Raw genomic sequence first — 20,362 nt, 5'->3', positions numbered from 1 at the left:
GGTCGGGAAGATCCCCTGAAGGAGGAAATGGCAACTCCCTCCAGAATTCTTGCATGGGAAATCCCATGGGCAGAGGAGCCTGGTGGGCTACGGTCCATGGGGTCGCAGAGTCGGACATGACTGACAGACTGAATGCACAAAACTTGGTTCATGAAAACATCATTTTCCTTACTATTAAACTTCATGGGTATCATCTTTAAATACATTAACTTGTAATCAATGTTACACCAAAGCAGCACTTAAGTTGAGTCACTCGTTGAGTCACTCGGCCGTGTCCGACAAAGCAGCACTTGATCATCCTCAAATGTAGAAAACATCTTCATGGATGGGATACAATCAGGGTGTGTGTGAGCTGAAGGCTGTCTGGATGTGGAGTCAGAGCTGTCCAGGTCAGACCAGGTGTTCCCTGACCCGCTGACCCCGGACGAGGGAGCCTCCCTGAGCCTTCCTGGTCTAACGGATAAAGGGAACAATAGCTTTTAAAAGTTCTTCTGAGGGTCAGTGAGATAATATGTTCTGCTATTAATCACTATGCACCTGATAGATGCTATTATATAGTATTTTTGTGTTTTAGTTAACAGTTTAACGTAACAATCGATACTGTAGACCCACACTTAAAATTATTCTTAAAACCTTACATTTGTTCAGTCCTTTATAGTTACAGAATAATTATATAACTGTATTTGATCCTCATATAAACTCTGAAAGGGTAGTAGAAATATCTTCATTTTATAGATGACGTACGTAACCAAGATGACAAGGTCACAGAGTCAGTGAGGGCAGCAGTGGAATCACCCTCTCTCCACGCATTGTGGCTGCTTCCTCATTTTTTTAAGGTGACCCGAACATGTCCTTGATTCAGACCTAAGAAGAGGGAACTGCTGACTCCCTCTTCTAAGAGTGTCGAGAGATGTGGTAGAGAACGTATCAAGGTACCTCTGCTCAGTCTGAACTTTCCAGGTGAGAGGCTCTGCTCTGAAGGGTGAACTGTCCAGAGTATGTCCCCGTGTTGGTCACGTCCTCCAGGGAGTTGTCCAGCTCCTGACTTTGCACAGAGCAGACGTAGTTCTCCAGTGAACACACTGAACTGTTGGAAAGGCTGAAGAACCAGGAGCACCAGCTTTCTTTTTGTACACATGGGATAGGACCTTTCACATTATGTGCTTCTGGTCAGGGAGTTCATTGGTCATGGCCATGTGAGGGCTTTGTGTGCCCACTGGGTCTGCCCATCTCCCTATCGGCCCCTTAAAATCTCACTCAGTGTCATGAGGGAATTTGGGGAGCTCTGTCAAGCAGGCTGGTGATTTTGATATCAGGTACACTGTACACAGAAAATCTCCTCCCACTTTATTAACCACAGAAAGATAGAATTTCCTTCATATTCTTTGCATTGATAAACAATCCCTCAGCTTCTCATCAAAACAGAATTATGTTCCCTGGAAATCCAGTGGTCAAGAATCCCCCTGGGAATGCAGGGGACACAGGTTCGAACTCCGGTTGGGGAGCTAAAATTCCACAGGCCCAGGAGCAACTAAGACCCAATGCAGCCAAATAAATAAATACTTAAAAATAAAACAAAAAGCCAGAATTGTGCAGCAGATAAAAATTAACATTCTGGAAGTTTTTCTTTACAGAGAATAAATGGAAGGAGATAATTGAGACTAAAATAAAAATGCTGTGGCAAATTCAGATACCTAAGTGAACCCTGTCCCTCCCAAGGAACATCAATACAAAGAAAGTCCTTTACACGTCTCATCTCTTGAGTTCTCCTAACGCCTCCGTGAGCAGGGCTTAGTCTGCTTTCACGGAGAGGAAAGGTGCTCAGAGAAGGTCCTCAACTGGCCCAGAGCACCCAGCGGCTGGTGGGGCTAGCTCCCACCGTACCGCACTGTCCTCCAAGGTAAAACACAGTTTCCACAGTAAAAGCTTTTGATTTGTCATGCTTTGACGTTATTAATTTAGGTCCTTTTACATAGGTTTCCATTTTTATATGACTAAGCAATCATAGCAAATTATTCAAGTAACATTTTCCAGGCTGGGTGAGTTTCAGTCAGAACTACACCTGAATAGCAGCCAGTGCTGGTCCTCGCAGTGTTACACTCCAAAGGTAATGTTGGACTTACGGTCTATCTTGTCCTAATTTCTCCCCAGGATGACAAACATGCCATCTAGCTTCTAGGGAGAAGACAATAATTGTGAATCAAATAATTGTGAATTAAACCCCCCCCCCAAAAAAAAATACCAGGTAACTAGTTTAGGCAAGTTCTTAACCTCTAAACCATAATCTCCTTGGCTTTATCCAGTGAGCCATCTAAGTTAAGTAGTACACTGAACTGCAATAAACATTTTCCTCAACAAGACACTACTCCCCAAGTTAGGTCTGTGTGTCTAACCGCTCAGTTCCATGAACTGTATTATAGGACTCGAGAGTTTTCCCCCAAAGCACTTGTATGTATATTAAGTAAGTTTTTGGTTTTTGTTTTAATGGGTTTTAAAATTGCCTTGTCCTACTTAAATACATTGTTAGATACATTAGCCCCTGGAAATCAACTTGAAAACTTGACACTAGAGGTTTACAAGAACATACTGGTTGTTTTCAATAAATTATTTTGTACTGTAGATCCTCCCATTTAGTTACTGATGTGGAAGATGCCTGTGCGTGTGTGTACTGTTCGTTTTCAGAAACTCTCCCTGCCAGTTTAGTAGGGTGAAGCACCATCTCAACGTTCTCCTTGATCCCTGGAGTGTGAAAGACAGGGCACTCCTGGCACTCCGGAGGTGGCAGGGTGTGGAGGTCCACACAGCGGGGTGGGGGAGCACTCACTGCCTTGGAGTGGGCCGTACCCTCTGTCTTCATCTCTTGCCTTGTCCTGAAAGGCCCCAGGCAGCTGTTGAACCTGAGCTGTTACCTGAAAAACACAGGCTTTCTCTCCCTCCCATCTCATCATGCACTGAGGGACTTCTAAGAATTAGAAGCATCAGTATGTTTTCTTCCTGGGTTCCACATTGCTTAATTCCACTGTAATGAAAACAGTTTTTAAAGAGCAGGCGTTGAGTAGAAAATCCTACACATTCTGGAACGTTCTCTCTGTCTTCTCCAGTCCTTGGCTCTTAGCTCCAAGGATAGTTTATAATCGTTTGATGAATCAGACATCCACAAGGGGTGGACAGCTTGTCTTCGGCAGACTGCTGCAGCCTTGACACCACTCAAGGAAACAGCTTCCGCGGGCTGACCAGGCTTTCCACCGCACAGGCCACATTCAGGGCCAAGAGCCAAGGACTCTGAAGCGCCGTCCAGGACGGTCTGCAAGAGCCTTGGTCTCTGGTGTGAAACGAAGCACTTTTAAGATTAAGAGTGATTTATAGACCACACTTTCAGTGAGGTGGTGTTTCTGGTATGTGGTGTGTTTATCAAAGGACAGCATTCCAAATGTCAGCCCTTGTTAAAGCTGTAGAGGCAAACCTTTGAGGCTTTATACTGGAATATTTTCTTTTGTATCAACTGTTGTGATTTTTTTTTCCTTTTTGCATTTGAAACAGCTATTTGGTGAGAGATGACAAAAATGTTTGTCATTGGGTAAGAGACCTCAATAATTATTTTGACTTTATGTCCTTTGACCAAGTTTATTTCTCCCAACTAGTCTTTTTGTGGAAGGTGTATATACTTTTAAGCTTAACTGACCTATTGAACAGGCATGTTGTTCCTGGCATGGTGTGATTGATAGGCTTTTCTAGTCAGAACTGACTAATTTCTAAGGTAGTTCTCTGCCATCCCCATCCCATCTCCACAGTTTTTCCAGTAAGAGCTGCTTTTCTTCATAACACACACGATATGTTATTTAGTCGCTCAGTCATGTCCCACTCTTTTTCGACCCCATGGCCTATAGCCCACCAAGCTCCTCTGTCCATGCGATTTCCCAGGCAAGAAAACTAGAGTGGGTTACCATTCCCTTCCCCAGGGGATCTTCTGATCCAGGGATCGAACCCCAGTCTCCTGCATTGGGCAGGCGGATTCTTTACTGCTGAGCCACTGGGGAAACCCCATACACAGCTTACCATGGCACATTTAACTCAGTCTTATAATTGGAACTGAAAATGAGTCACTGTATTTTCTGTGTGTGTATTTTCACTGTATTTTCTTAATCAGGACTTAAGAATAGATATTTGTAGAAATGCTACTTTGACGATGAGGTGATTCCTGTGGTGAGATGTTTTGTGAACTGAGAAATCAGGTTTCCCTCTAAAAAAATAAACTATTAGGAATTGGTCCCCATGTCACCTGAAGAAGTCATCTCGCAGTAATAACACCCCACCCTCAGAGGCCACCCCGGATGGGGAGGTGTGGACGTTTGAGAAGGTCCACGTCCAGGTGAAGGGCCGGGAGCTCGCCCTCATGGCAGCAGTGCTTGTCGTGAGCACAGAACACGTGCGGCCACCCCTCTCCTTGCTTCCTCTCGCTCAGCTGAGCTGTGTGAGGCTGGGGTCTCGCCTTCCCATACCTCAGCTAGCCTTGGAGTCAGCTAAGGGTCAGCTAGCTGCCTGGGTTCACGTCCCAGCACCAGTTTCTCCAGTTTTTCTTATCCTCCCCTTATCACTGAAATAGTAGTCTCTTAGAGCAGTCGTGAGGGTGAAGTGTAAGATACATGGTCCACTGTCAGTTTTCATCATATTCCTGGGGTGCATGTTAAGAGCTTATCTAGTATGTTGATATTCAAAGGAGAGTCTCCTTGAACCTGCACAGCCCCAAGTATCACAGACACATGCGAGTCCCCTGCCGGGGCAGCTCCCAGCCCAGGAAACACCCTCCTTGTGTTCCGACATGTGTCCTCAAGTGAAGAAACAGTGGGGTCTGTGGCTATGTGGGGCTGTGCTCTGTTGACCTCAGAGCGGATACTGCCTCAGAGTCCAGGAAGGATTTGAGCCACAAGTGATCTAAAGAGAAAAGACACATGAGCATGTCAAGATCTTCTTATCAGCATGAATGCAGTAGGTTTTGCCATAAGGAAATATCATTTCCCAATCGAGCCAAGTTTCCATTTGCTTGCTTGTCTCAGGATTTCAGGTCAGTGTTCTGGAGGTTCTCATGACTTGACTTTGTTCAGTATAAGGAATAGTTATACTTGGAGACTGACTAGTATTTGTAATGTTAAATCAGATTACTCAAGCATTTGTCTGAGTCCATAACACTTTCTTTCACCATTTCTCAATAAAGTATGTGCAGATGTCTTTTTTGAGCAATTACTTGATATTTAGCTTCTCTGGTATTACTTCTTTTAAAATCTCATTTTCTTGTGTTCATTATTTAACTTCTGTTGTTTCCTTGTAGTTGCCTTGAATATCTCGCCTTTTGTCTGGGCATAGGAACATGCCCAGGGCATGCCCAAAGGGCATATACCCTTTGTCTATACTGACACAGTTAACATTCAGTCAAGTTATGTGAATAAAAAGGAACACAGACCCAGATAAAACTCAAAACTAATTTGTTTGACTTTGGACTTTAAGACGATTTTGCACCAGATTTGCGTCCCCACTTGGATTTTATTTAAGCCGCTATTATGATCAGTTTACATTCCGTAAGCATGTACCAGCTGGCTAATGGAACGAACAGGCAGGCCTGAGGAAGCCGCACTCGGATGGAAATTGGCTATGGATGATACACACATGGATCATCGAAAATTGACTGCAGTTTGTCCCTATGCCCAGAAAGCTGTCTGCTTAATGATCTGGCTTCCTTGGACTTCTTGTCTCCATTGCACTGTCTGTTCTAATACAATGAATTTGTTTTACAAAGAAACCTTTAGGATGTGTAAATGATCTAAGTATAAAATTATGGCACTTAATTTTGTATCTGAAATTTCATTGTTCAAGTTCTCCTTGTACTTAGTTCTTGTATATTCTCCTGTTTGCTTTTCCTATACTTTAATTGCAGTTTATAACTCCTGCTTCACGATCTCATTAAAAACTATCTTGTTTCATGATGCCGATGCTTGGTCATCTTTGATCATTTCAGTATCTGGCCTCTATGATAATGTGCAGTAGGAACTGACTTTGTTATTTCCTTACCCAGGAATTCGTTAGTCAAGAGTTCCAGGGAAAACAGCAGAGGCTACAGGAGTGAGGAAAAATACTTGACTTTTTTTTTCCTCCTTGATTTTGAAGGTGATGTTGTTATTTCAAGGACAAAACACAGGACAGCTGGGAGCTGTCGTTTTCCTGTTCGGAAGGAAAGCCCTGCAGCAGGAGCATGTGAGGAGTCAGGGGTGTGAGGCGCCAGAAGGTCCGCATTCCCAGGACCAAGTCTGAGCCCCCGGGGTCCCTCCTCCCCTCTCCAGCTCTCTGAATGAGTGTGAAGCAGTGGCAGCTCTGTCAGATCCCTTTTCTTCTTTTCCATTTATTTTGTGCCTTTTAATGATAAAGAGAAAACGACTTCTCCAGGTCTTGCCATGCCAGTGCTTGTGGAGGAGACAGGAAGTACAAGCAGATGGAGGCAGGCAGCCTTAAACACGCTGGGCCTTTTGTTCTGTTCCTCTTCCTCCTGCTCTCTGTGTCCCCACTACCTCCTTCCTCATCTGAAAACTGGTATTGACAACTACATAGTCATGTTCAGATAGGGCAGTACTTTGTAAACTGTAGAGCTCGGAGCAACATGAGTTGCTCCATGTTGCAATTACTGGGTCCGCCCCAGTCAAAGGCAGCCTGCTGGGCCTGCGTCGCAGCCCACCTGTCACCATCTCCCATCACTCGTGAGCTGGTACATGCCAGGTGGTCCTTCTCATACTCATACCTTCTTTTCTCTTGGACTGTTATCATAAATCAGAAGGTATCCTTAATTGTGGCAGATCAGGTTAACAGCAGCGCTGGAGACAGTTTTAAGAGGAATGACAACTACAGAAGAATCAATCCAACCACATCCTCTTGAAAGTGCCTGGATGGGTCTTCAGGATTTGGGCAAGGGTCCTGACTGAGCATTGTCTCCTGCAGATGGATGGCATTTCCACTGTATCACCACACAAAGTGGCTTTTGTAGGCGTGTATAGAAAGCCAGGCAGACGTTTTACCAGTTTTTATGGGAGAATGCATCCTGGCTCGTTTGTTCATGACTGGGGCCCTGCACAAGCAAGTTCTCTCCCTAATGATTTTCAGTGTTTCTGCTGTCAGGAGGGAAGACTCATGTGGATCCAAGGATGACTGACTTCCTAGTTGTTTTTGTTTGTTGGTTTTTTGAAAACTACCTCTCTAATTGATGGGAAGGTAGGGGTGTATTTGGAATATTTTTACCTTTTGATTACTATTATTTTTTGTTTACATCTATAAGGGTGAAGTAGGGATCTCTGTTTTGGAGCCAGACAGGATAAAATTTTCCTGAAATGCCCTATGAGGCAAAGCCCTCAGATCACATCAGTAGGATATATTATTATTTTAAGGAGATGGAAGAAGGCTGTGTGGTGACCAGCTGCACTTAGTATTCCCGGCAGCAGGGGGCTGGGCTGTGACCCCTGGTTTGAGTCCAGGGGTGAGAAGTGGGCAAGTTGGTCCGTGTTTCTGTTTTTCATCAGCCCATCAGTGGGCCCTCCCAGGATGGACCAGAAAGCATCCAGCTGCTGAGTTAGCTGAAATGACATTTTCTGAAGATCTCACTATTAATAGGAGTGTATTAAAACATATGTAAGTTATGTTAATATAAAAATAGCCAGATATATCTGCTGAGGACTAAGAGGGTGGTGAAACAGTTTTAAAGAATACTGTTTGAAACCTGGAGGTAAATACGGAGAAACAGATAAAAAGGAGTTGAAGTTTTTGGTGGGTAGGGAAGGGTGATGCCTTCAATTTTTTCTTCATTATTTTTCTTCTTTATGGAAAGGATTTCTTTTTAATTTTTATGTATTCAAAACTGTCAACCATTTAAGAAAATTTTTAAAATTTGTCCCCCAATTTTGAAGTTTTATGCCTCAAAAGCTGTTCCTTTCCCAGAGTCACATATGTGGGATATATAGATTTTCAGAATATAGAGGGGTGACGACCTCTCAAATTTCTTCCTTTTTTTCCTACCAGGAAAGCGATAGAAGAGCTGCTGAAAGAGGCAAAACGTGGGAAAACAAGAGCAGAAACAATGGGACCAATGGGCTGGTAAGTACTTGAGTCATCATCCTAAAAATTTAAAGATATGTAAATATACATTAAAGAGAAAAGTTTGCATTAGCATGCAGAGGGAATGTAGAACCATGGGTGTAGAGGCGATCACCCAGAGACAGGTGGTGGAGGAAGAACACTGCTGAGTGCTGTGGCCAAGGAACAGTGGGCAGAGGGGTGCGGGCCAAGAACACCTGCCATGGTGTCAACACCCTCCCGCCCACAAGTCCCCGAGAGATGGGTCGACCCTGCTGTGCCTGAGGCCACCAGAGTGCGAGTAATATTACGTCCGTGTTCGTTGTTGAAGAATTTCTGACTTAACTATAGTCCTCAATAAAGTAAAATTTACTTGTAAAAATTCTAATTTTAAGTATTTTGGTTTTGTGACAGTTCAGCTGTGTACAACAAAAGTTTAACCTTTGCGTTTTTTTTTTTTTTTTTTTACTAAACAGAGCTTGTTAAAACTTAATATAAACAAAGGAAGAATTTAACCTTAAAAACCACATCTACTCTTCTCAGTGTTACTTTAGCAATAGCATTTGCATCCAATAAATATGCTGACTTAGATGTTTTATCTACAATTTAAAATTCGCTCTAATGGAATGCTGTTAAACAGTGTAAAATGTAAAAATGGGATGGGAGTACAAGCTAGGTGTCTATGGATTTGACTCTTACAAGAACAGGGCCTACATCAGATACAAACCAAGGTTAAAGTCAAAGAAACGGAGGGAAAAGGCAATTCGTAAAAATCAAGCAACATAAAATAAATGGACCTAAATGTGCCATATAGTAGACAGCTTAGCCACACACAGAGGAACTATTTCAGGTGATCTGTGAAACTTGACTGTATTTCCAAAAGACAGACAAGAACTAGAAAGAAACTTTAAATTGTTTCTCTAGTCATCACATTGTTAGTAATAATGTTGATACTGTTATTCTGAAAATACTCTATAGTAGGATAAAGCGAGTAAGTAAATATTTATTTGTTAGAGATACTAAGGTTTTTAGTATAAAAGCTACAAATATAAAATTAAAGACATAAAAATCCATAACCCTAAATTTTAATTGGTAATACCATTATGAAGTTGTGCTAGATTTTCACTTTAGAAGAGAAAGAAAGGGCTTCCCTGATGGCCCAGTGGTGAAGAATCCACCTGCCAATGCAGAGGACACGGATTTGATCCCAGGTCCAGGAAGATCCCACGTGCCATGGGGTAGCTAAGCTGGTGCACTGTAGCTCTGAGCCCACTCCCTAGAGCCCAGGAGCCACAACTACTGAAGCCCATCACCCTGGAACCTGAGTTCCACAACAGGAGAAGCATGGCGATGAGGAGCCCGTGCACTGCAACTCAAGAGTAGCCCCTTTTTGCCACAACTGGAGAAAACCCACACGTAGCAACAAACACCCAACGCAGCCATAAATAAATAATGTAAAAAAGAGAGAGAGGAATAAGCTTTTCTAACTCTGTCCACAGAAAAGCCCTAGAAACAATGACCTTCCACTCAGTAGCAGTGAGTACCCCCCAGCACCCGGAGATGGCATATAATACTATAGGGGTGTATACAAGGCCATGTCTCACTGACAGGAGCCAGAGATCCTTAGAGAAATAACTGGCTGCAGATCCGAGGCTGAGCCTGGAGTCAGCTGAGCTGCACGCGAGCTGGCACAGCCTCCTCACAGCCTCCAGCACCACCCGCACTCCCTGTGCCAACTGCACATTCAGGGAGTTCCCAGAGCAACCCTCAGCCTCAGTGATCTGCTAGAAAAACTCATGTAATTCACAGAAAGCTATTATACTTACGGTTACAGTTTATTACAAGGAAAGCATACAGATTAAAATCTGCCAAAGTAAGAAATGCAAAGGGCATGGTCTGGGGAGGTTCCAGACACAGAGTTGCTATTGCCCACCCCCCATGGAGTCAGGACAGTTACCACGACCCCCCAACCCTATGACCAGCATCAACCTATGACAGTGTACTTGGCATTCTGCCAACCAGGGAAGCGACCCTGAGCCTCAGGTGTCCAAAGTTTTCACTGGAGTTCCTCTCTGTAGGATGATTGATAGATTGCTCACATGACTGATCTCAGTCTCTTGCCCACCAGTGCCCCAGTAACCCAGATCCCCACCCTGAATCATGTGGACTGTCTCTCTGGCATGGGCAGCCCTCACGGTCAGGTGTGGCCAGCTCCACCCCAAGCAGAGACGATTTTATCAGGTATGACGTTGCCTCCCAGAATTGATATTACCTCCCAGAAGCCAGGGCAAAGTCCAGACCACTCTGTGGGCAAGACCACTGTTTACTGTGCAGTCAGGACACATATAAAACCGAGCCAGAAAACCTTATCATATCAGAAAGCAAAACTTTCAAAGACTACAGTAGTCAGGTCAGAAAGACTGGGAACCAACTTGAAAGGCCTCCTGCTAATTGAATCATCAAAAAAATAAAGCTGTAGTGGCAGAGATACCTAAAACATGTCACAATCCATAAGGTCATAACAATAATCACATCAGGAAACTCAGTGGTCCCTGTTGGATGATGCTAAGGAACCGAACCATTGTTTGTATAACTGGTAAGCAATGAGAAAGAACCAAGTATTTATCCTTTTGCTTGTACAAATTATACATCAAAGTTATATAACAACTGATGAAAGAAAACTTCTTTATAGAATTGCAACTGTTAAATGTGGAACTGCAGAATAAGATTATCATCATTTGTATTCTCAAGAACTCCATCATAACCATCATAAGACAATCTAATTTAAGAATAGACAAAAGATTTGAATAAACATTTCACCAAAAATGATATCAAATTGGCCAATATCTTTTCATTGGCATATGAAAAGATCCTCAAATCAGTTACTAGGAAAACGCAAATTAAAACCACAGTTTTTCACTACAAATGCACTAGACTGACTAAAATTTAAAAAGACGGACAGCAGCAGATAAAGAGGAGGATGTGGAATAACTAGAATGCTCACACATTGTTGGCAGAAATGTAAAGTCATACAGCCACTTGGAGAACAACTGGCAGTTTCTTACAATACGCACTCACAGAATTATTCTTCTAACCGCTGACCAGAGGATTGACAATGTAAGCCCACACACAAATCTGTCCAGTAATGTCCACGGCAGTTTTACTCGTGATAGCTCAAAACTGGAAACAGCCCAAATGCCCATCAGCTGATGTGTGGACACACCCTGGTGATGCCCATACATACCATACTAGTCAGTAACACAAAGGAGCAGAGCTGCTGATAACATATTGCATGGATGAGTCTCAGATGCACCGCGCTCATGAAAGAAACCAGACTCAATACATGACACCGTGTAAGATTCCATTTATATGACCCGGAGAAAAGCCAGACCCAGAGGGACAGAACCCACTCATCGCTTGCCAAGAGGTGGGGGCCAAAGGACTGCATTTACTGCCCAGCTTTTCTGGGTGATGGAAGTGTTCTGCATCTTGATTGTTGTGATTATAACATGACTACACACATTCGTCAAGACTCATCACGCTATTTACTTAAAAGGATAAATGTGATTCTGTGTAAGCAGACAGTAAATATGTCTGCTTATACAGAAGACAGACGTATAAATTTATGATTTAAAAATTTGATTATTTAAATGATTTAAAAATAAAAAGAATGTCATTATTCTACAATCCCTAATGATAGACTGAATCTAGGCAAAGCTCTGTCTATGACTTGCTAAATCTATCAGAGGAGAAGCTGATGGGGAACCTTCTGATGAGTGGGTCAGGCTGATGACACTGGACTCATCCATCGATCCTTATACCACAGAAAGGTGCAATAGGAAGAGAGTACCACCACTATGAGACATCCTTGTAAAGAACCTGAATCTGATCAAGTCTCTAGTGAGAACTACTAGTTGGCAGGAAATAGAGGTCAGAGGAACATACTCAATGACTATAGAGATAAAATTACAGAAATGAAAAATATGAGGAATTCTACAGGACAAACAAACCAGTTGCTTAAACAAATGAATTCCATGGCAAAAAGGGAGGAGGAGTACCCCATGAATTAATAGATCTGAGACAACTCTAAGTGTAACCTTGTCTGCATTCTTATCCAGACTCATTGAAACAAAAGGTATGTAATGATACAAGGAATTGATGTTGACTTCTGTTTAGCTGTGATTATAGTACTGCTATTATTTTTTTAAGCTGTTATCTTTCAGAAATCCATTCTTACGTTTTTATGGATGCAGTGATATAATAAACTGCAAAGATCGAGTGTGGATCAATCTGTATGTATGTAATCATTATAGCAGATACCCAAAAGGAGCAACTGGTCAACTACTGGTGGGCGGTGGTCTGCTTTTCTAAGCATCTATAAGGTTTTTACATTTGCTCTAAAATTTAAAATAGAACTAGAGCAAGTGACACTCTTTTTTTCCTCTTGGATATTCCGTAAGAGAGATCTCAAGTGAGGCAGTTGAGCTGTTGCCAGAAAGAGATTGCTGAACTAGAGAAAATGCAAGTGGGATGAACTTTTTTTTATATCATAAAGAAAGAAACCATTTGGTGCTATGTACTTCCTTGGACATATTTCAGCAAAAAGAATCTCTTGAGAAGCTGTTCTTGACAGACGCCTTAGAGAAGCTGAAGTATTGGCCCGTGTGACTTCCTTTCAGTCAACATAAAGGAATTTATAAGCACAAATTTCAGAAATTTGCTCAGCTTCATGTTCTACAAAGCTGTATTTATTTGGTCCCATTCACTTTGGCTGATCCTAGCCCAGTGTAATAATCGAGTCCAGTGCCCAGGTAACTTCCGCCTTAGACATGGAGAGGCTTGTACTTTGCTACAAAAAGTCCCAAAGGTTGGATTTGACAGAAAACGATTCTCCAGTTTTCATAACGCAGTTGTTTTAAGGGGAATGATATTTTGGGTGCTTTTCTGTTTCGCTTGGGGTCAATCTGGTGACATGGGTGAGCACTCCTACATTTTCTGATATTTTATGTCAGTAGCGAATCATTTCCCCGGCCTTGAGCCAGTCACGCAGTGTCTTTATTCATTTAAACGTCTGAGGGGACCAGCACTGCCCCTCCTCGTCCTGGGCCCAGTGGTTGTCGTCTGTTAGCACACAGGACGCTGGGCATCCCGCCCCTGCCTCCCACGTTCACCCCCCTTCCTGCCTGGTTACGAAAGTGGGTGGGGAGCCCCGAAGGAGCGACCGTCAGCTCACACAGTGGCGGAGACGACCTGTATGGCTGAGGGAGCAGGGGCCCAGGGGCCATGCCCTGTCGTACGTTCCAGAGCCCCCGCTGCTCACACCCCTGCTCTGACCCTCTCCTTGTCCCACCTTCTGTCCCTCCTAGCCATCGCCTCAAACATAGGCAGCCTGGGATGTATTTTTGCTGCAGGACCTAGCATAATGCCTTACACATGAAAGAGCCTCCGATTTTTAGAAATCAATACTGCAGATACAGATGCACATATGTGTCGGCTAGTCATTACTTTTAGGTGTAGTGTTGGAGGCGGAGTGTATTGAAAACCTACCTCATTACAGAAAAGCTGTCAGCACGCTGGTCGCCAGGGCTGCTCCCTTTGGGACAGACGCACAGAAGATGGTATGTGGCGTCGGGTAGGCTCGGAACACTGGCCCTGCGGGAGCCCAGGTGAGTCTGACACAGACGAGGACAGGGGCACAGAACACCCTGGACACACGTGACTTGGAGATCTGTGAAGTGCATCAGGCCATGGGAGATGATGGTGGTTCTTCCTCTGTTTAGGGAAGCAGGGCCATGGGGTCAGGGAGGCGGGCTCCATGCATTGTACCCTGATCCAGTCCTTTGTTTTGCTGCCAAAGCCCTTCCCATACAGCATTTTATTTTCCATTCTGCACCTCCTTTGCGTGCTTTCAGATGTACGTCTGAGGTAACAGCCGCAGAAAGAAGCCCAGCTACAATCGCCACAGCCCAAGGAGCCAGGTGATCCTGGATCTTGAGCCTGCAGTTGGTAACAACTCAGCTCGCCTAAGGCGCCACATTCACCATAACCGCCCACGGTGCCACAGGTGCTAATCTGGCAATCAAATGCCTCAGCCGCCTGAGAAGTTCTAGTAGAGTGTTATAATCCCTATAGCTGCACTGCTCATCCTTAATTACTCTGCATTACTCGCAAGCATACAAAGAAAAGTGCAGAATGGAAGATAAAATGCTGTGTGCCTGCATGGGAAGGGCTTTGGCAGCAAAACAAAGGACTGGATCAGGGTACAAGGCATGGAGCCCGCCTCCCTGACCCCAAGGCTCTGCTTCCCTAAACAGAGAAAGAACCACCATCATCTCCCCCGGCCTGACGCATTCGCAGATCTCCAAGTCACGTGTGTCCAGGGCGTTCTGCGCCCCCTCCTCGTCTGTGTCAGACTCACCTGGGCTCCCGCACGGCCAGGGTCTCGAGCCCACCCGACGCCACATACTATCAGTTTCTATGCATCTGTCCCGAAGGGAGGACCCCCCTGCTGGCTACTAACTGGGGTCGTGCCGGAAGGATGGACTCTGGAGTCAGAGCCCTGGTTCCCGTCCAGGCTCCATGCCCTCCCAGCTCAGGACCCACAAGCGTGCAGCCTCCTGTGCATCTGTCAGAGAGGCAATGGCGGGAGAGATGGAGGGAGGCGACGCTGGTGACAGGAATTGCCCGTCAGTATGGTCTCCACCCTCCTGGTTCTCACTGGCGAGTGGTCACGTACCACTTATTCGATGGGTCACATTCATGAAAGTCTTTTAGAAATTGACATGGCAGCTCTACGTCTGCAGAGTGTTGGATATTACTACCTCTGTCCAAAGTATTAAAATCAGAAAGAAAAAAAAAACATTTATCTTCCCCCTGCTGTTCTCTGCACTTGTTTGAAACAAGGCTGTCATGAAAAACAAAACAAAACAATCATGAAAAACAGTTGACTGTTTTTCATGAGTGGAGTCTGATTACTGCCAGGAGAAAGTGCCTCATTTTTGTGAAGGACGTTCCGTAGCACGCCTACTTGGGAAATGGGGAGAGCAGGCTGAAGAGCTGACACTCCTGGCCTCGGTCCATCTCAGTCTCTGCCAGGGCAGGCGAGACCCCTCCTCTCAGGCTCTGCATCAGCAGCTTTGAAAGCAGAAGGAAGTTGCTTCACTTTTTGGTTTAACATGGATAGAACGCCAGGTCTTGAGTCTGACGCTGCTGTCATGGGTACTTTCTAAAGCAGTTTTAACGCATCTCATTCTATTTATAGAATTTCATATCCATTTATGTTGTTAGCACCTTAAATCTGGCTCTCCCCATGTGAGCTAGTATAACTTTCTAAAATCAAAAATGAACCAAAAATAAGAGTAACCAGCCAGGGTGAGAAGGTTGACATTGTGGGGTCACAGCTCCTCAGGAAAGCAGCTGCACACCCCGTGGCCCCCACCTTCATCCCCGGCACAGCCAGTGACAGAGCCGCTGCAGACACGCCCAGCAGCCAGGCCTGCGCCCAGCAGCCAGGCCTGTGCCCACGCCCCAGGGCTCACACTTTCCCCGCAATGCTGACATGGAAGAGGCTTCAGGACAGTTGAGGATCTAAGACTAGCATATCGTGTCATCTCAAATACAGAAAAAGTGGCACTAAAAGAGAGCTGAGACACAAGAAGTCAGAGAGCAATGAAATAATTTCCTAATGTGGTGAAGGAGAGAACGGTCATTTTCCAAAGGGTCAACAAACGTAGAGAACATGAGACACTCCAAACAGGAAGGGCCCTTTGAGATCACACATCACTCCAGCCTCCAGTGTTATTGTATCTGAGGAGTACCTATATATGGAGTTTACGGGTCATTAGGAAATGCAGATAACAAGCTCAGAGGTCATGCCCACTGGCCCACTGGCTCTGACATCAGTGGAGAATTGAGGTGTCCTGGAGAGTGACGCTTGCAGATATAGAAGCTTAACCATTTTAAGCACCAAAACTTTAAAACTGTAACCATTTTTATGAACATTTCTGTAAAATATCTTATTTTTTTCTTGATGGCTCAAGGTTTTTTTTTTTTAATAATTTTTTTTTCATTGAGAGACATCAGATATTCTGCTATGTTCTTAATTAACTTACTATCTCAGGTGATTTGAGACTTAGTTGTCTTGAGTTTCCATCCTGGACAAATCCTGAATATATGAATTTGAGTGCTATATATATTCTCTTTCATGAAAGGAGAATGAACAGTAATAACATTACTTTACATTATTACTATAATGAATAGTAATAAGAAGGGTCCACAGTCCCTTGTTTAAAGCCCTCAGATCCAGAGAAGTTTCTTAGAAAGGTACCTTAGCACAGACAGCGTGCACGACAACTACCCCCATGGTATGTGTTCAGCACACAGTCATCTCCCCAGCAAAGCAAATGAATGTTACCCCAAAGGGGACACAGACTAGAAATAAGTGCCCAGCGTCAGATTAGGTCAGGTCTGGCTGCCAAATAAGTTGTGTCCAAAAAAGGACTTGGTTTTCAAATTTTGGAATCATGCATAAGAAATCACAGACACACAGGTACCATTTATCAGGAATTTGCTCTATGCCAGGCACTGTGCTAAGTGCTTCGTGGGTTATCTCACTCAACTCCTGCAATAGATGGGTGATTCTGTTAACAAATAGAAAACTGAAGCACAGAGGTATCTGGTAACTCTCAGGATCCCAAAGCCAGTGAAGCCGAAGGGCTAGGGTATGCACCAGAGCAAACCTCTACTGAGTGCCTGTTACCTACCAGGCATTGTTGTGAGCGCACATTCAGCCTCCATCAACCTGCCCTCTAACTCGGTCACTATGATGGTCCCCATTTAACAGAGAATGGGCAACAGGGAGATGATCTGACATGCCCAAGGTCCACTCTGATAGACAGTGTGACCCCAGAGCACATGTGTGCACCGCATTGTATGAGTTCGTTGCAGAAGAAAAACTGGTGATGAGATTCAGCAAAATTAATTACTATGTTACAGACCAGAGCTCAAGGCCAAGAGAGAGGTTCAAGTTTTCACTGTGTGCGGTTTTTGTTTGTGTAGCCAAATGAAAGATTGGCTACACCTGAAAAACAAATACTGCATATGTAAATATGTGTCAACATGTAAATTAATGATATGATCAGTGACATCCTTCCTCCTGGGTGAACTTGAATCATGAAGTCCCTGACATGTACATGGCCCAGAAGTTCGCCTGGAGGGGAGATGTGTGGCCAGAGCTCCCTGGCAGAGCAGGGTTCTGAAACAGAAAGTCCTTAATTAGAAACTGAGTTTTTCAGAGGGTAAAAGGTGGTTATTGCATTTTAATAGACTCTTTAGATTATTATTTTTTTATTTCTAGAGTAGATCATGTAGATCCAGTATTCAGGGTATAGCAGGAGATACTTTTTTTGTTCCTCACAGAGGGATTTACCCCTATTCTTTGATATTTAAAAGCGGGCCACCATAAACATAAATCTGCATTTTGAGTTAATGCCTAGTCAAATCAGGTGTTACGGTAAAGGAGATAAATGACTCAGGAATTTAAAAAAGGAATTAAATGACTCAGGTGATGTGTGTTGTGGTCAGTACCTGTACACACATTGTGTGTATTCCTTGGCTTAATTAGTCCCAGCCTGGAAGACAGGGTCAAGGTCTTCAGACAGGGTCCAGCCAGTCTGTCTGGGAATTCTCAGTGTTCTGGGTTTTCCCCCTTGTACTCGGAGTTTACACTAGGTGGCATGCAAGGAAAGCTGAACAAATTCAGAAACTTGACTCCGGGGAAGCAAGATTTTTTGGCACAGGCCCTGATGGGAGGGTTCGGCTCTGGAGTCCACATTTGATTTGTGATTGTTCTCTCTTTGCCCCCAGGATGAAGTGTCCTCTTGCCGGGACAAATAAAAGATTTCTAATTAACACAATTAAGAACACCCTGCCCTCCCACAAAGAGCAAGACCATGAACAAAAAGAGGACAGCAAGGAACCGGCGAAAAGCCAGAGCCAGAAGGAGGAAGGGCGCCAGAAGCACCGGTCTCACCCGTACAAGCACAGCGTCCACACCCGGCGCTCGCCGCCTGGGAAGCGGGGGAAGCGGGGTGGCCACGAGAAATCGCAGTCGCGGTCCAGCAAGCGGTGAGGTGGGGGCCCGGGGCCCAGCGAGACCCTCCCAGTGCCCGGGCCTGGGGTGGTGCGGAGACACCAGGACGGGTTTACAGCAGGGCCTCCGTCCTGATGGCGGATAGTCACCCGAGGCTCCACGAAGGAAGGAGCACAGCGACGTCCTGGCAGGTTTAAGCGGCTTCGGCGGTGTAATATACATTCGTCTGGGTTTTCTTCTGTCTTGTTTGGAAGTTGGTTTCAAAATAAATCTAGAACTTACAAGTTTTTGGAGATTATTAAAACTAGTTCCAGTTTTTGTTTTTGTTTTTTGATGTGCTGCACTTGTGGTCTTTTCTCAGAATTTCTCAAAACAGAAAGATACTTGTCGATCCTATACTTTTTAGGGGTGATGATTTTAGAAACCTGGCCAGTGACCATATTTATGAAAAGCTGTAGCCCTTATTTACCCAGAAATTCTTGAGAGCTCTGCACCCATTGACCTTTAAATGAACAACGTAGGAAAATCTCAAAATCCTTTTGAATTTAGCGCCTCCCCCCACCATCAATAACCAGGGGTTAAAAAACTCTCTCTTTCCTTGTGCATTTTCAAACTCATTCCTGAGATAGAACAATATGTACGTTTTAAGTGGTGCTTTTAAAAGAACCTTCTAAAGTTAAAATTCCTATTATTTCCGTGCTATGTCTTATTTAGCTAAAGACGTACGATGCCATTCTTAGGTGTTGTACAGTTGTTTCAGAAATCTGAATTTTAAATAAAAGTGTGTTTACAATGCCTTTTTTCTGTTTTTTTCAATATCAGTGTGGCTCTGTTTTTAACATACAGTTATCATTACTCACACCTGTATTCTTCCTTTTATACTCAGAAAAATGTCACCAAGCACGCTCTTCCCCCATCCACGAAAGGAAGAAGAATCTCTGTTCACACCACCTCCCACCTCCCAAAGCATCTGAGCTTATGCCTGGCTGCTCCCAGATAATCACTTGACGCAGCCCTGCTCCCTGCTTCCCAGCAGCAGAAAAAAGCCCTTTCTAAGTGCTAGAAAGGAGACCGTCCGCAAAGTCAGCTTCAGGGTGTTCAACGGACCCACTCTGCCCCCGCCGCAGAGCCGCCTGCCACACCTGTTCAGCCTGCTCTGAGTCCAAAGCCTGGGGCTCAGACCCAAAGCTTCTGCACAGCCCTGTTCCCCGAGAACCCAGCCTCACCCCCATGACTTTGTACAAACACCCTTTCCTCTCAAACACTGAAAAGGGACGGTTTGGTTCATATGACTTTATCCAAGTCCAGTTACACATTAGCCTGTATCATTTGTGCTAAATTTGAAATGTTTTGTACTTAAACATCTATTAGAGACAGCACAGAGTTGTGGTTTTTAAACACTTCTAATTAAGTAAAAGTTGAACTCTCTCATTTGTCTATGTGCCCTGAAGTTAGAGCACACTGGCAAGCTCATTGTTCTGAAAAAGGGGATGATCATGATAAGCATGTTCTTCCCCTCGACAGTAAAGGAAGTGCTTCAGCCTCATCACACTTACCTTTCTCAGACAGCTGTTAAAGGACAAGCATTCCTCAAAACCATTTTCCCCTTAAAAACCTCCACCCCACTTCTGAAATTTTTATTAGAGTCTTTAAAACTTTCATCAGGGCTTCCCAGGTGGCTCAGTGGGTAAAGAATCTGTCTGCAATGCAGGAGATGCAGGTTTGATCCCTGGGTTGGGAAGATCCCCTGGAGAAGGGCATGGCAACCCACTCCAGTGTTCTTGCCTAGAGAATCCCATGGGCAGAGGAGCCTGGAGGGCTACAGTCCATGAGATCGAAAAAGAGTCAGACACAACTGAGTGACTAACACTTTCACTTTTTACTTTTCTCTGAAAAACCTATACACCTATGCTTTGACCTCTGATGGGCAAAATAGATCTCAGAGCTGAGAGGTTGTTCCTGGGTTATAATCCTGAATTCGGCTTGAATAAAATTTTTCATTTCTTTTCTAGATTGATGTTTTTAATTTTTTTTTAATTTTTTTTTAATTGGAGGATAATGCTTTACAACACTGTGATGGCTTCTGCCATACAACAACATTAATCAGCCGTAAGTATATACGTGTTTCCCCTCTGGAACCTCCCTGTCACCCCCTATACCATCCCA

At 44.2% G+C, this 20,362-nt stretch overlaps 1 protein-coding gene across 1 annotated transcript in view; it reads left to right on the top strand.

The window, feature by feature from the left end:
- Positions 1-18,993, top strand: part of POLR1D (RNA polymerase I and III subunit D) — a 32,941-nt gene extending 13,948 nt beyond the window's left edge. The window contains exons 2-3 of the mRNA XM_055542488.1: positions 8,053-8,127; positions 17,971-18,993. Coding sequence (XP_055398463.1) covers positions 8,053-8,127; positions 17,971-18,235 — 340 coding nt within the window. The 3' untranslated portion in view covers positions 18,236-18,993. The remainder of the gene's footprint in view (positions 1-8,052; positions 8,128-17,970) is intronic.
- The last annotated feature ends 1,369 nt before the right edge of the window (positions 18,994-20,362 follow it).

Source organism: Bubalus kerabau, chromosome 12 (assembly GCF_029407905.1).
Source record: "Bubalus kerabau isolate K-KA32 ecotype Philippines breed swamp buffalo chromosome 12, PCC_UOA_SB_1v2, whole genome shotgun sequence".
NCBI classification, from domain to species: Eukaryota; Metazoa; Chordata; class Mammalia; order Artiodactyla; family Bovidae; genus Bubalus; species Bubalus kerabau.
The sequence above is the reverse complement of the archived record's forward strand: the minus strand, read 5'-3'. Positions and strand labels throughout refer to the sequence as shown.